The 14,335-nt window shown below is 44.5% G+C and overlaps 1 protein-coding gene across 4 annotated transcripts in view; it reads left to right on the plus strand.

Annotated features, from left to right (window-relative positions):
• Positions 1–6,170: 6,170 nt before the first annotated feature.
• Positions 6,171–14,335, plus strand: part of LOC109909613 (solute carrier family 12 member 7) — a 103,363-nt gene continuing 95,198 nt past the window's right edge. For 2 of the 4 annotated variants that reach the window (XM_031796845.1, XM_031796846.1), the window contains exon 1: positions 6,171–6,487. In XM_031796845.1, coding sequence (XP_031652705.1) covers positions 6,334–6,487 — 154 coding nt within the window. In that variant the 5' untranslated portion in view covers positions 6,171–6,333. The remainder of the gene's footprint in view (positions 6,488–14,335) is intronic. The other 2 variants (XM_031796849.1, XM_031796848.1) reach the window with 2 other exon arrangements.

The following is a 14,335-nucleotide window of genomic DNA, read 5'->3' on the forward strand; positions in this document are numbered from 1 at the left end:
AGGCATGGGGGCTGGGGACATCACCGCTGTCACACAGCCCACAGAGAGGCATGGGGGCTGGGGACATCACCGCTGTCACACAGCCCACAGAGAGGCATGGGGGCTGGGGACATCACCGCTGTCACACAGCCCACAGAGAGGCATGGGGGCTGGGGCCATCACCGCTGTCACACAGCACACAGAGAGGCATGGGGGCTGGGGCCATCACCGCTGGCACACAGCCCACAGAGAGGCATGGGGGCTGGGGCCATCACCGCTGTCACACAGCCCACAGAGAGGCATGGGGGCTGGGGCCATCACCGCTGTCACACAGCCCACAGAGAGGCATGGGGGCTGGGGCCATCACCGCTGTCACACAGCCCACAGAGAGGCATGGGGGCTGGGGACATCACCTCTGTCACACAGCCCACAGAGAGGCATGGGGGCTGGGGACATCACCTCTGTCACACAGCCCACAGAGAGGCATGGGGGCTGGGGACATCACCTCTGTCACACAGCCCACAGAGAGGCATGGGGGCTGGGGACATCACCGCTGTCACACAGCCCACAGAGAGGCATGGGGGCTGGGGACATCACCTCTGTCACACAGCCCACAGAGAGGCATGGGGGCTGGGGCCATCACCGCTGTCACACAGCCCACAGAGAGGCATGGGGGCTGGGGACATCACCTCTGTCACACAGCCCACAGAGAGGCATGGGGGCTGGGGACATCACCTCTGTCACACAGCCCACAGAGAGGCATGGGGGCTGGGGGACAACAGCCCACACTGACCCTACTGCTGCTGCTGATGTGGCTGCACCAGAGAGGAAACATCTGAGGACCCTGAACCACCACATTTCATAACCTAATGATGGAGGATGCCTGCTCATGCATTTACATAGCCAGTCAATACAGCCATTGGAGCACGAGTGCACACACACACACACACACACACACACACACACACACACACACACACACACACACACACACACACACACACACACACACACACACACACACACACACACACACACACACACACACACACACACACAGCAGTCCCCTCTGAATAGAGAACACCCCTGGGATTCAGTTACAGACAGGATCCCATCTGCAAGTAACCTCCCCTCCCCACAGCTGTGTGTTGTGACAGAGAAAGCACAATGGCAGAGCAGTGTGGGGGGGGGGGGGGGCGTGCTGAGAAAAGGTGCCTTTCAGGGTACTGTAGTACTGTATACCGCTGACCAACATTTATACATCATATCTCAGGTTATTACACTGACATGAAAGGGCAACCTTAGAGGTCAGAGACCCTTTCTACACCCGACATACACAGGATTGTGTCACAGTAGTAGGTACGTCAGATAGGAGTCTGCTAAGATTCCCAACCTATTTATAGAATCTACATAGCAGATATGCTATAGCAGGGAATTATGGCGATGTCCTACCTGTTTTAGATTAGAGGATAGAGTATGGCAAGTATTTCATAACCAATTCATCCTAAAACTAAAGCTGTACAAAGACAAGCCTGAGCTATGTATCACAACAACAGAAATATTGCATTTATGGTAAAGCATAAATCCCCATATAACCCGATAACAACTCACTCCTCTTAACAGTAGAGTGAAACTAAAGTGCCGGGGTAAGTAGGACAAACGCATCCTCCAAACCACCTAACAATCCCCTATTAAGTGACTGTCAGGAAGCCAATTTGTTTTATTTCCTTCTCTGAAGAGTCGAGTCACTATGACAACAGCCATCGGAGAGCACTAGAGTGTCAAGAGAAAATTAAGGGGTAGCAACCATGTTAGTTACGACTCCTCAGTGGGCAGCGCACAGTCTGGTGCTGTTATGAATTGTGACAATGAAATACACAGTAGGATCTACAGAGGACAGCATAATGTCTTAGGCTAGATGTTCTTACCAACTTCTTTCCAGTGTTGTAATCTTTCATCCCGGGTTAGCACAGAACTAAAATCTGGTGTATTGCGGTCAGTCTCTCCTAGATAGTCTCTGCTCTTGTAGGTTTTTCTTTGGCCCTATACCCTACTGTCTCATCCTCAAGGTACAATTAGACTTGATTTCTGTTAGGCGACACAGATAGCTATGCATTGCATACAGTATAATTTCCCTAAATAATTGTGCCTTGAGCTACTGTAATTTGACCATAGAGATGCATTTCACACTTTCATCTGCCACATTGGGTGTAGCCGCCCTGCAACCACTGGCACGCCTGTTCCTTACCCGTGTTCTAATCTCTATCACAACTATCTTAAATAAGAAACACTTTACAGCCTACAGTAATTGATACCAGCTACCACTTAAGTTTAATTGAGTAAACTGGGAGTAAATTTAGCATCCTAGGAGGAGTGATGAAGGACAAGCTACCAAAATGAAGGCCTTCACTGAGACCTGGACTACTGGATCCACCCAGTAATACAGCCAAGTGTTTGAGGAAGGAACTCACGGAATAAAACCACATAAAATGTATCACTGTCTGGATTGTGGGTGGATTGATTCCCTTTGTGTATTAGATCCAAATGGATCTGTCTATTTCAGACATTTTAATGATATGCCCTAGCAGTGTCTCCTTCTGAGTGGTCTACTGGAAACCTTCCCCCAAAAATATTCAAAATGATATAGTCCCTAGGCATAGTTTACAAACAGTCTACATGCACATGACTCAAAAGACAAATAAAGGCCTCCTTCACTCCTTCACTTGTAAACTCTAGTCTCGTGGGCCTAGTTAAGAGTATAAAACACACTGTTAAAATGAAGGCAAAATGAATAGGTTAAACCCCCAAAGAAAGGCTAAATGAAAAGTATCCAAATCCAGTAGGCTAAACCCCCCAAAAAAGACTAAATGAAGTCTCCAAATCCAGTAGGCTAAACCCCCCCCCCAAAAAAAGACTAAATGAAAAGTCTCCAAATCCAGTAGGCTAAACCCCCCCAAAAAAGACTAAATGAAAAGTCTCCAAATCCAGCGGGCCAAACCCCCAATGAATGCTAAATGAGTAGTCTCCAAATCCAGTAGGCTAAATGTCCAATGAATGCTAAATGAGTAGTCTCCAAATCCAGTAGGCTAAATGCTCAATGAATGCTAATTGAGTAGTCTCCAAATCCATCAAATCCAGAATTTCTTAACTTTGGTCCCACCTTTCATGTAACTTGGTTGTAGAGCGAGGTAGCGGTCTCAGCACTCATCTACTGTACTTTCAGCAGTAGCCCTATGATGGAGACTAAGGAAAGGCTACACTCAGCTAACATGTTGTGGTGGCGTAAAGTTGCTCTCTGTATTGGGAACACAGGATATGAGAGGAGAGTGCTACAGCAATATCTTTAGGCTCTCTGTATTGGGAACACAGGATATGAGGTCAGTGCTACAGCAATATCTTTAGGCTCTCTGTATTGGGAACACAGGATATGAGAGGAGAGTGCTACAGCAATATCTTTAGGCTCTCTGTATTGGGAACACAGGATATGAGGTCAGTGCTACAGCAATATCTTTAGGCTCTCTGTATTGGGAACACAGGATATGAGAGGAGAGTGCTACAGCAATATCTTTAGGATCTCTGTATTTGGAACACAGGATATGAGGTGAGTGCTACAGCAATATCTTTAGGCTCTCTGTATTGGGAACACAGGATATGAGGTCAGTGCTACAGCAATATCTTTAGGATCTCTGTATTGGGAACACAGGATATGAGGTCAGTGCTACAGCAATATCTTAATGCTCTCTGTATTGGGAACACAGGATATGAGGTCAGTGCTACAGCAATATCTTTAGGATCTCTGTATTGGGAACACAGGATATGAGGTCAGTGCTACAGCAATATCTTTAGGCTCTCTGTATTGGGAACACAGGATATGAGGTCAGTGCTACAGCAATATCTTTAGGCTCTCTGTATTGGGAACACAGGATATGAGGTCAGTGCTACAGCAATATCTTTAGGCTCTCTGTATTGGGAACACAGGATATGAGGTCAGTGCTACAGCAATATCTTTAGGATCTCTGTATTGGGAACACAGGATATGAGGTCAGTGCTACAGCAATATCTTTAGGCTCTTTGTATTGGGAACACAGGAAATGAGAGGAGAGTGCTACAGCAATATCTTTAGGCTCTCTGTATTGGGAACACAGGATATGAGGTCAGTGCTACAGCAATATCTTTAGGCTCTCTGTATTGGGAACACAGGAAATGAGAGGAGAGTGCTACAGCAATATCTTTAGGATCTCTGTATTGGGAACACAGGATATGAGAGGAGAGTGCTAATGTCTCCTAAACCTCACACTTACTATTTAATATTTGATTAAATGCCACTCAAACTTGTTTGTCGTGTTTTAGAGCGGCAGTTTTGTTGTTAGGACTTTGTTAGACCCAAGGGAGAATTAGCCTATCATGAACGCGAACAAAAAAACCTGACAGACGTGGTTTATTTATGTAGCCTATCCGTTGAATGAGTACTGAACAAAACATATAAACGCAACATTCAATACAATTTCAAAGATTTTTTCGGAGTTACAGTTCACATTCGCCTCACTCCCCTCTATCTGATATACCTACTGCAGCCCTCATCCTCCACATACAACACCTGTTCTGCCAGACACATTCTGTTAAAGGTCCCCAAAGCACACACATTTATTTTATATTTATTTAACTAGGCAAGTCAGTTAAAAACAAATTCTTATTTTCAATGACAGCCTAGGAACAGTGGGTTTAACTGACTGTTCAGGGGCAGAACAACAGATTTGTACCTTGTCAGCTTGGGGATTTGAACTTGCAACCTTCCAGTTACTAGTCCAACACTCTAACCACTAGGCTATCCTGCTGCCCCAAATCCCTGGGTCGCTCCTCTTTTCAGTTCGCTGCAGCTAGCGACTGGAACGAGCTGCAACAAACACTCAAACTGGACTGTTTTATCTCCAACTCTCCATCATGGACACACTTACTGACAGTTGTGGCTGCTTCGTGTGATGTTTTGCTGTCTCTACCTTCTTCTTCTTGCCCTTTGTGCTGTTGTTTGTGCCCAATCATGTTTGTACCATGTTTTGTGCTGCTGCCATGTTGTGCTGCTGCCATGTTGTGTTGCCGCCATGTTGTGTTGCTCCCATGTTGTGTTGCTACCATGTTGTGTTGCTGCCATGTTGTGTTGCTACCATGTTGTGTTGCTACCATGTTGTGTTGCTGTCATGTTGTGTTGCCACCATGCTGTGTTTTCACATCTTGCTGCCATGTTGTGTTGTTTTTCTTAGGTCTCTCTTTATGTAGTGTTGTGGTGTCTCTCTTGTTGTGTTGCTGCCATGCTGTGTTGTTGTCTTAGGTCTCTCTTTATCTAGTGTTGTGGTGTCTCTCTTGTTGTGTTGCTGCCATGCTGTGTTGTTGTCTTAGGTCTCTCTTTATCTAGTGTTGTGGTGTCTCTCTTGTTGTGTTGCTGCCATGCTGTGTTGTTGTCTTAGGTCTCTCTTTATCTAGTGTTGTGGTGTCTCTCTTGTTGTGTTGCTGCCATGCTGTGTTGTTGTCTTAGGTCTCTCTTTATCTAGTGTTGTGGTGTCTCTCTTGTTGTGTTGCTGCCATGTTGTGTTGTTGTCTTAGCTCTCTTTATCTAGTGTTGTGGTGTCTCTCTTGTGTTGCCACCATGCTGTGTTGTTGTCTTAGGTCTCTCTTTATCTAGTGTTGTGGTGTCTCTCTTGTGTTGCCACCATGCTGTGTTGTTGTCTTAGGTCTCTCTTTATCTAGTGTTGTGGTGTGTCTCTTGTGTTGCCACCATGCTGTGTTGTTGTCTTAGGTCTCTCTTTATCTAGTGTTGTGGTGTCTCTCTTGTGTTGCCATCATGCTGTGTTGTTGTCTTAGGTCTCTCTTTATCTAGTGGTGTGGTGTCTCTCTTGTTGTGTTGTGTGTTTTGTCCTATATTTTTATTTTATTTTACATTTTTAATCCCATTTTGCTCATACGATATTTTTCTCATAGGGCCTGCATTCATTTATATCAAGTTATTTACGTGTCAATAAAAGTAGGGTGGATATAGCTGTTCTAATTGCCCCAAACATGACAAACAATACTTTGTGTTATATCAATTCATCAACAAAGACATTAACAGGTCTTTCATAACCAATTACCCAATTCTGAATTATATTTCGCACCGGTTTGCGAGCCCCCCCAGCCAATGAGAGAACACGAAGGGATGGACACGCCTCGAGTGTAATCAATCGAAAGGATTAGCGCGTGTCCTGTACATTGTCATCCTGCTAGTCGACCGGACTGGGAGTTTCAATCACAACGGAAAGCCGGTTTCAGACTGAAGTTTTTCTCCACGGTGAGAAGTGTCATAAGGGCAGACGCAGGAGGGTCATGAGCGAGAGGTTTGTGGTCGTCCGTGTCGGTCAGGATGACGACGGGGTCAAAAATGATCCTGTACCTGATAGCGGAGGGGCTGAAGGCGACTCCATAGACCCACAAGATTCTGTTCCTATCCTCGAGTACAGTAGAGAGCCCAACAGATACGGTAAGATTTTACCTGTCCCCGACTCAGCCCGTTATTATCTAGTGGGGATTAGCTATGTATTTCACTTTGGGTTGTTTATGGTTACGTAACCCCGGGTGTCCTTACAGAACTTTATGTACCGCACTTTCCAGATACATTAGGCGCGAGCTGAAATTACGTCTGTTTATCGTCCAGGGTACAGCACGCGCAGAATTTACCTATTCGATTTTCTGAGTGATCATAGCTAATTCAAGATATCACTAATGAACCTACTTCTCCATGACATCAATGCTCTTTTTGCTACATACGTGTTTCTGTTCTCCTTTTAATGCACAACTGTAGTTGATGATAGTCATAATTAATAATTTTGTCACATTTAATATTATCATAGCAATTATGTATAACATTAGCTTTGCCTGTTTGCGTCTCACCTACCACACGGCAGGTGTTGCATGGCAACAGGTTGTAATGAAATTGTCACTCCTCTAAAATTAGACTGAAATGTCAAAAAGCATCACCAGGGATAATCATGTTGAGGAATAGATCATTTACAACCCTTACCCTATTTCAGCCAGTAGTTGTCCTCCTGAATATAGAAAACTGCTATAAGTGACCATATTCCCACAAATAAACTGAATCACTAGTCTAATTTTGGGAACCCCTGCAATGTCTGGACACCTACAACCTCTTGCCTGTTCATGAGGAGACTATCCACTGTTTCTGGAAATAGAATCAAAAGTAGTGAGTTCAGTATTTTAATTGGCTTTCCTGAGTGTATTTGGGGAGTGCCCAAGACTATCCAGAGTTATTGTGGCATGGGGAACATGCTCATAGAGCTGTTATTAAAAGGGCAAGTTGGAACCTGGTTGCTGAACATGTTTTTGATATGAAGATATTGACAGCCGTGCAAATGAATTCAAACTGTCAAATGAAATGTCATGAAATGTCAAGAGAGAAAGAGAACGTGTGTTTGTGTTTCAGTGTGTGAAGCACATATTGAATAGTTTATGTTATCTCGGCTCGTATTTTCCAGTTCCCTTCTATTCGGGAATCTGTTTCCTCTATCTCCTTTCATCAATAAACTTGATATTTTAATCAATGCTTTAATAATAACTCCATTCCAACATTTAATATATTCTAATGCCTTTAGTGATAAGGGGTAAGTCTGTAAATCAAATCACCCTCTAAAGAAGATATGACAATGGTGGATTGGGGACAAGATGATCCCTTGGCATTAAAATCATTTATCTTTGATAGATCAGTGTTTTCCCACATTACACTGATAGGAAATGGTCTTCAGAGTTTCAGCAAACAAACCGTAAGCCTATTTGGTTAAAAAAAACAAAAACAATATGACAACAAAACAGAACCATAACTTTTTTTTTTATCCTCAAAACATTTCAAGGAGTGTTGCTTACTCCGTTGACATTGGAATTTGGAAATTTAGAAAAAAATTGCTCTATAAAATATACCACGTCAAAGACAATTTACCACGTCAAAGACAATTTACCACGTCAAAGACATTCTAACCCACGAAAAACAATCTACTCTGTCAAAGACAATTGCTTAAAACAACTGAACTCTCTTGAACCCAATCTACTGTGGTAGAAAAAGGGTTTTGACCTGCAGTTGCAGATTATACAGCAGTTATCCATGTACTTATAGATTTGAAATGGAATTGGTCCTAAGTGTCTTCTGTCCTCTGTAGCTCAGTTAGCGGAGTGGGGTGCTCTGTAGCTCAGTTAGCGGAGCGGGGTGCTCTGTAGCTCAGTTAGCGGAGCGGGGTGCTCTGTAGCTCAGTTAGCGGAGCGGGGAGCTCTGTAGCTCAGTTAGGGGAGCTCTGTAGCTCAGTTAGCGGAGCGGGGAGCTCTGTAGCTCAGTTAGCGGAGCGGGGAGCTCTGTATCTCAGTTAGCGGAGCGGGGAGCTCTGTAGCTCAGTTAGCGGAGCGGGGAGCTCTGTAGCTCATTTAGCGGAGCGGGGAGCTCTGTAGCTCATTTAGCGGAGCGGGGAGCTCTGTAGCTCATTTAGCGGAGCGGGGAGCTCTGTAGCTCATTTAGCGGAGCGGGGAGCTCTGTAGCTCATTTAGCGGAGCGGGGAGCTCTGTAGCTCATTTAGCGGAGCGGGGAGCTCTGTAGCTCATTTAGCGGAGCGGGGAGCTCTGTAGCTCATTTAGCGGAGCGGGGAGCTCTGTAGCTCATTTAGCGGAGCGGGGAGCTCTGTAGCTCATTTAGCGGAGCGGGGAGCTCTGTAGCTCAGTTAGCGGAGCGGGGAGCTCTGTAGCTCAGTTAGCGGAGCGGGGAGCTCTGTAGCTCAGTTAGCGGAGCGGGGAGCTCTGTAGCTCAGTTAGCGGAGCGGGGAGCTCAGTTAGCGGAGCGGGGTGCTCTGTAGCTCAGTTAGCGGAGCGGGGTGCTCTGTAGCTCAGTTAGCGGAGCGGGGTGCTCTGTAGCTCAGTTAGCGGAGCGGGGTCCTCTTTAGCTCAGTTAGCGGAGCGGGGTCCTCTGTAGCTCAGTTAGCGGAGCGGGGTCCTCTGTAGCTCAGTTAGCGGAGCGGGGTCCTCTGTAGCTCAGTTAGCGGAGCGGGGTCCTCTGTAGCTCAGTTAGCGGAGCGGGGTCCTCTGTAGCTCAGTTAGCCTAGCTTGCAACGCCAGGATAGTAGGTTTGATTCCCAGGACCACCTGTACATAATGTTTTGTAAGTCAACTTACCTGGTAAAATAAGGGAACAATAAATACATACATGACTGTATAAGTCGCTTTTGGCTAAAAGCATCTGCTAATTGGCATTATTATTATGATTTATTATTATTGTACATTAGGGACACATGCTACAGATGTCTGGGACGCCAGGCATTACAAAAGTTTTGATGAGGGCTCGCTGGTCTGGATAGAGTACTTCTGATTCCTGTAATTTATACACACTGTTGTCCCTGATCATGGAGAGGGAGAGAGAAAGCAACAAGTCTTGAGTGTTTTGAAATTAACTTATTTTCCACAGCCTGTGACTGCCTTCTCACAGTAGCTGTGTCTCTCCTTCAGTTTAGTCTCTTTTTTTTCCTCCACGGGGATGGCATTACAATCAAATAAATAAATAAATATTTATTAGATTTATTGTAAATTGTACCTTTTTATTTAACTAGGCAAGTCAGTTATAAACAAATGGTTATTTACAATGACGGCCTACACCGGCAAACACCGACGACGCTGGGCCAATTGCGCGCTGCCCGATGGGACTCACCCAATCACGGCCCGTTGTGATGCAGTCTGGATGTCAGGTTACTATGTGATGATTTGTAATCTTCACTAAGGGGGAAATCAATTTCGAAGCCACACATCTCAGTCAGCATTTGTTTCGGCTAAATGGCAGCTTCTAATGCTGGAACTAAATGTTCTGATCCACTGCTTCTCTAACAACCGCAGCTTATCAGTTATGTTGCCTGAGGTGTCGGGTGTCTAAAATATGTTGAGGGAGATACGTGGTGTCGGTGTAACGTCACACACATCCCTATGTCTGGAGTATGTATAGGATAAGGCTACCCTGCTTTCTACACCCGGTCAAAAGTGGCTTGTTGTAGGAATGCAAAAATGATGGGAACTTTCAATCAATTCTCTGGTTTTCCTGAAATCCCGCTTGTTTGGTTCCCGGAATCAGGAGGGGATAGGCAGGAAATCTGTAATCCTCCAACCAGGATTTCAGGAATTTATTGAACGTCTGAAATTTTGCAACCTTACCTGGGTGCCGCTATTAACACTCTGGACGTGTAACTGGAGGACCCCCTCCCCACCCCCCACCCCCACCTACACAGGTGTCCACTTTTTGAATATTTTCCAAACAGAAAGCTCAGTGGTTTAACTTTGAGGAACATTACATCTCTAAGGTGATATGCTGTGAAGGTCACTAGGAAGTGACTGCCCCCCCCCCCCAGCCTTGTAGTTTTTACAGCTTTTTGAATGGTCTTCAATGGGCATAAACGTAGTGCAATGGTCTTTTTAAGCTAAAAAAATAAAAGGCAATTGGCAGGAGTAAATTCATCCACAAACACAAATATAATTATATATAGTACCAGTCAAAAGTTTGAAGAACACCTGCTCTTTCCATGAAAGCTATGATCCCTTATTGATGTCACCTGTTAAATCCACTTCAATCAGTGTAGAGGAAGGGGAGGAGCCCAGTTAAAGAAGGATTTTTAAGCCTTGAGACATGGATTGTGTATGTGTGCCATTCATTGGGTGAATGGGCAAGACAAAAGATTGAAGTACCTTTGAACAGGGTGTAGTAGTAGGTGCCAGGAAACATCCCTGTGGAACGCTTTCCATACCTTGTAGAGTCCATGCCCCGATGAACTGAAGCTGTTCTGAAGCTCAAAAGGGGTTTCAACTCAACATTAGGAAGGTGTTCCTAATGTTTGGTCTACTCAGTGTATGTCTTAAATTACTGTGTTTTCACAAATGTTTTGATGTCATTGTGAAGCCCATTCAAAAGACTAGGGGATGTGATCCGGAAGAAAGGTGGAAGGGATGGTTGCGTTCACAGGGTATTGCCCGTCCCGCTCGCCTAATTCAAAATGGATACCAAAATGCTCATTTTGGTTTTTATGAATTTGTACGAATTAGCGAATTCTATTGAACCAGGGCCTACCTTCCTATAATCGGTTGACGATCAGATACTTCCGTTGTAACTGTGGCTCTGTTGCGCTCACATTTTACAGGTGATAGAAAACTTCTGTTACAAATGTACTCTTTTTTTGTGTGGTCAAATGTCTCTGATGCTGTCGCGTGTCCTGCCGAGTTGTCTGGCCATCGATGACACAGGCTCTGACCTATTTCATGGTCCACTTATATCAACATCTCTGCTCATTAATGCTGAGTTAGGCTAAAATAAATAAACAGAAAAGGCCTCATTTTTAAAAGAACAGTGATGTAGGAAATTAAATATGCTGGGCAGAGCATGCCCAGAGCTCATGGCTGAGTGCCACTGGAATAAAATTGGAGCAAAATGTAATCGAAAGAAAAGACCGACGCCCCCCCCCCCCAAAAATGTAATCCGCTCCAGCCAAATTATGCTCCGTTCCTCACTCCACTCTGTTCTTATTCTCTAACAAGTGACAAGTGGTCTGTGAGAACTGCAGTTGATTAACCAGATCCTTTCTCAAATGTCACCACACACATGGTATTTACTCAGCTGTCCACTTGACACGGAAGAAATTCAACTTTCTTCTATTTTGTAACAGTAGAGTCACATACGTGGAGAATTTAGTGTTCTCTGAATGGAACATTGTTCCATTGTTCTATCAGTGTTCTATCCTGAGCTAGAGAGGGAGAGAACAGAGATGTGAATTCCATTTAAAGCCCAGAGCCACTTCCTTTGCTTAGTGATTCCCAAACTGTGAGGGGCGTGAGTGGTCGGGGGGGGGGTGGGGGGGGGGGTGGACTGACTGTGTAGTGAATCATCAGTTCCTCTTGTCATGTTAGTCATTGAACACCTTAGAGAGCTATTTATAACTTGTCAGAAATGTCCAGATCACCGAGCCCGTGTCCAGATCACCGAGCCCGTGTCCAGATCACCGAGCCCGTGTCCAGATGTATTTCCTGTCATGGCCAGAGGGTACCAGCAGTGTATTTCCTGTCATGGCCAGAGGGTGCCAGCAGTGTGACGCCATTCATCTCAAACCCTGCTCTGATTCTATTTACTCTTGAGGAAAGGGGGAGGCTAATACCAGCAGCGTAACGTTTCATGGGAGATTTGTTGTGAAACGGAGAGCCACCCATGTCTGAACAGTTTGAGTCCTCTGTGCTGGTTATGTTATGTGCTAACTGACACGCTGCTGTCACAGCATGTACTGTCTGTGTTGTCAGGGCAAGGATCCTCTTCCCCAATATCAACATGGTGATTGACTTGGACTGTAATCTTCTCAGTGGGGCAGGAAGGAAGGGTAAATAAACATTGAGAAAGCTGAACCTATAGCCTTGTCTCACTGTCCCCGGGCTGTACGTTGTGACGTGGATCCATTAGAAACCATATAGCCTTGTCCCTGGGCTGTACGTTGTGACGTGGATCCATTAGAAACCATATAGCCTTGTCTCACTGTCCCCGGGCTGTACGTTGTGACGTGGATCCATTAGAAACCATATAGCCTTGTCTCACTGTCCCCGGGCTGTACGTTGTGACGTGGATCCATTAGAAACCATATAGCCTTGTCTCACTGTCCCCGGGCTGTACGTTGTGACGTGGATCCATTAGAAACCATATAGCCTTGTCCCTGGGCTGTACGTTGTGACGTGGATCCATTAGAAACCATATAGCCTTGTCTCACTGTCCCCGGGCTGTACGTTGTGACGTGGATCCATTAGAAACCATATAGCCTTGTCCCTGGGCTGTACGTTGTGACGTGGATCCATTAGAAACCATATAGCCTTGTCTCACTGTCCCCGGGCTGTACGTTGTGACGTGGATCCATTAGAAACCATATAGCCTTGTCCCTGGGCTGTACGTTGTGACGTGGATCCATTAGAAACCATTAGAAACCCTATCTGTCCGTGTTTCTGATGTTTCCCCATGGCTCGATATTTTCTATTCCGGCCTGGGCAAGCAATGTGATACAATCAGCTCTTCCAGGAATTGGCAGTAGATAGAACTAAGAATCCTTACTCTAAAGGTAGTAACTTTATCTTGAAGCCCCATCCCCTACATTTTTCCCCTCCATCCCATGCATATCCATACTGCATCAATAATATCTGGTATGCTGTTTACATAGCCTAGAAAACCACCTACTGTACCTAATTAGCACTTTTACCATATTGACCAGGGCTCACATGGAAAATACATGTCAATCTCATTGACTTTTCCTGGTTAAATAAAGGACACAAAAAAAGACATGAATTCAAATCTCTAGAATTGTTACCGGAGAGCAGGAGCAATTCATAGTTTATTTCAAACACAAATCAACGTGTTGCAAAACAAGTCATTGATAGCTTGCGTGATAGCATGCGCTGCCTTTTTTAAAGGAGACACTACTGACACCACAATGTTGTTAATACACAAGTAATAAAATACCTGAGGAAACACGCCTTACAGAGTTACTTGTTGACCTTCATGGGAAAGATGGCATGATGTGACCTCACTGTTTAACCTTTTGGTGACCTTTGGCCCTGGTTAATTGTTTCTCAAAGCATTGTAGAATGTTTGTTTCCCAGGTGTTATCGAATATCCACCTTGATTGCTTTTCCTTACCCGATCAAACCCCGCTGGAATGACTTCAGAAGAGGGATTCTTTGCGTAACCAAATCCTTCATGATTAGACATTCCTGTTGTCTCTCCAAGATTACTCGGATATGATCTCCCTCACTACCCCTCAGGCTGTGGCAGAGTGTGGGAACTCTGGATGTCTGGAGCTCTAGCACTCAACACAACCTTGGGTAGTCTGCATTAGAGGTCGACCGATTATGATTTTTCAACCCCGATACCAATTATTGGAGGACCAAAAAAGCCGATACCGATTAATCGGCCGTTTTTCTTTTTTTTAATGTTTAAAAAAATCTAAATAAAAAAATATATAATAATAATTTTAAAATAATGTATGTGTGTGTGTGTGTGTGTGTGTGTGTGTGTGTGTGTGTGTATATATATATATATATACACATTGTTTTCATTTTTTTTTTTTATAATAATATTTGTAATAATGACAATTACAACAATACTGAATGAACACTTATTTTACCTTAATATAATACATCAATAAAATCAATTTAGCCTCAAGTAAATAATGAAACATGTTCAATTTGGTTTAAATAATGCAAAAACAAAGTGTTGGAGAATAAATTAATGTGCCATGTAAAAAAGCTAACGTTTCAGTTCATTGCTCAGAACATGAGA

Source organism: Oncorhynchus kisutch, linkage group LG18, assembly GCF_002021735.2.
Source record: "Oncorhynchus kisutch isolate 150728-3 linkage group LG18, Okis_V2, whole genome shotgun sequence".
Taxonomy (NCBI): domain Eukaryota; kingdom Metazoa; phylum Chordata; class Actinopteri; order Salmoniformes; family Salmonidae; genus Oncorhynchus; species Oncorhynchus kisutch.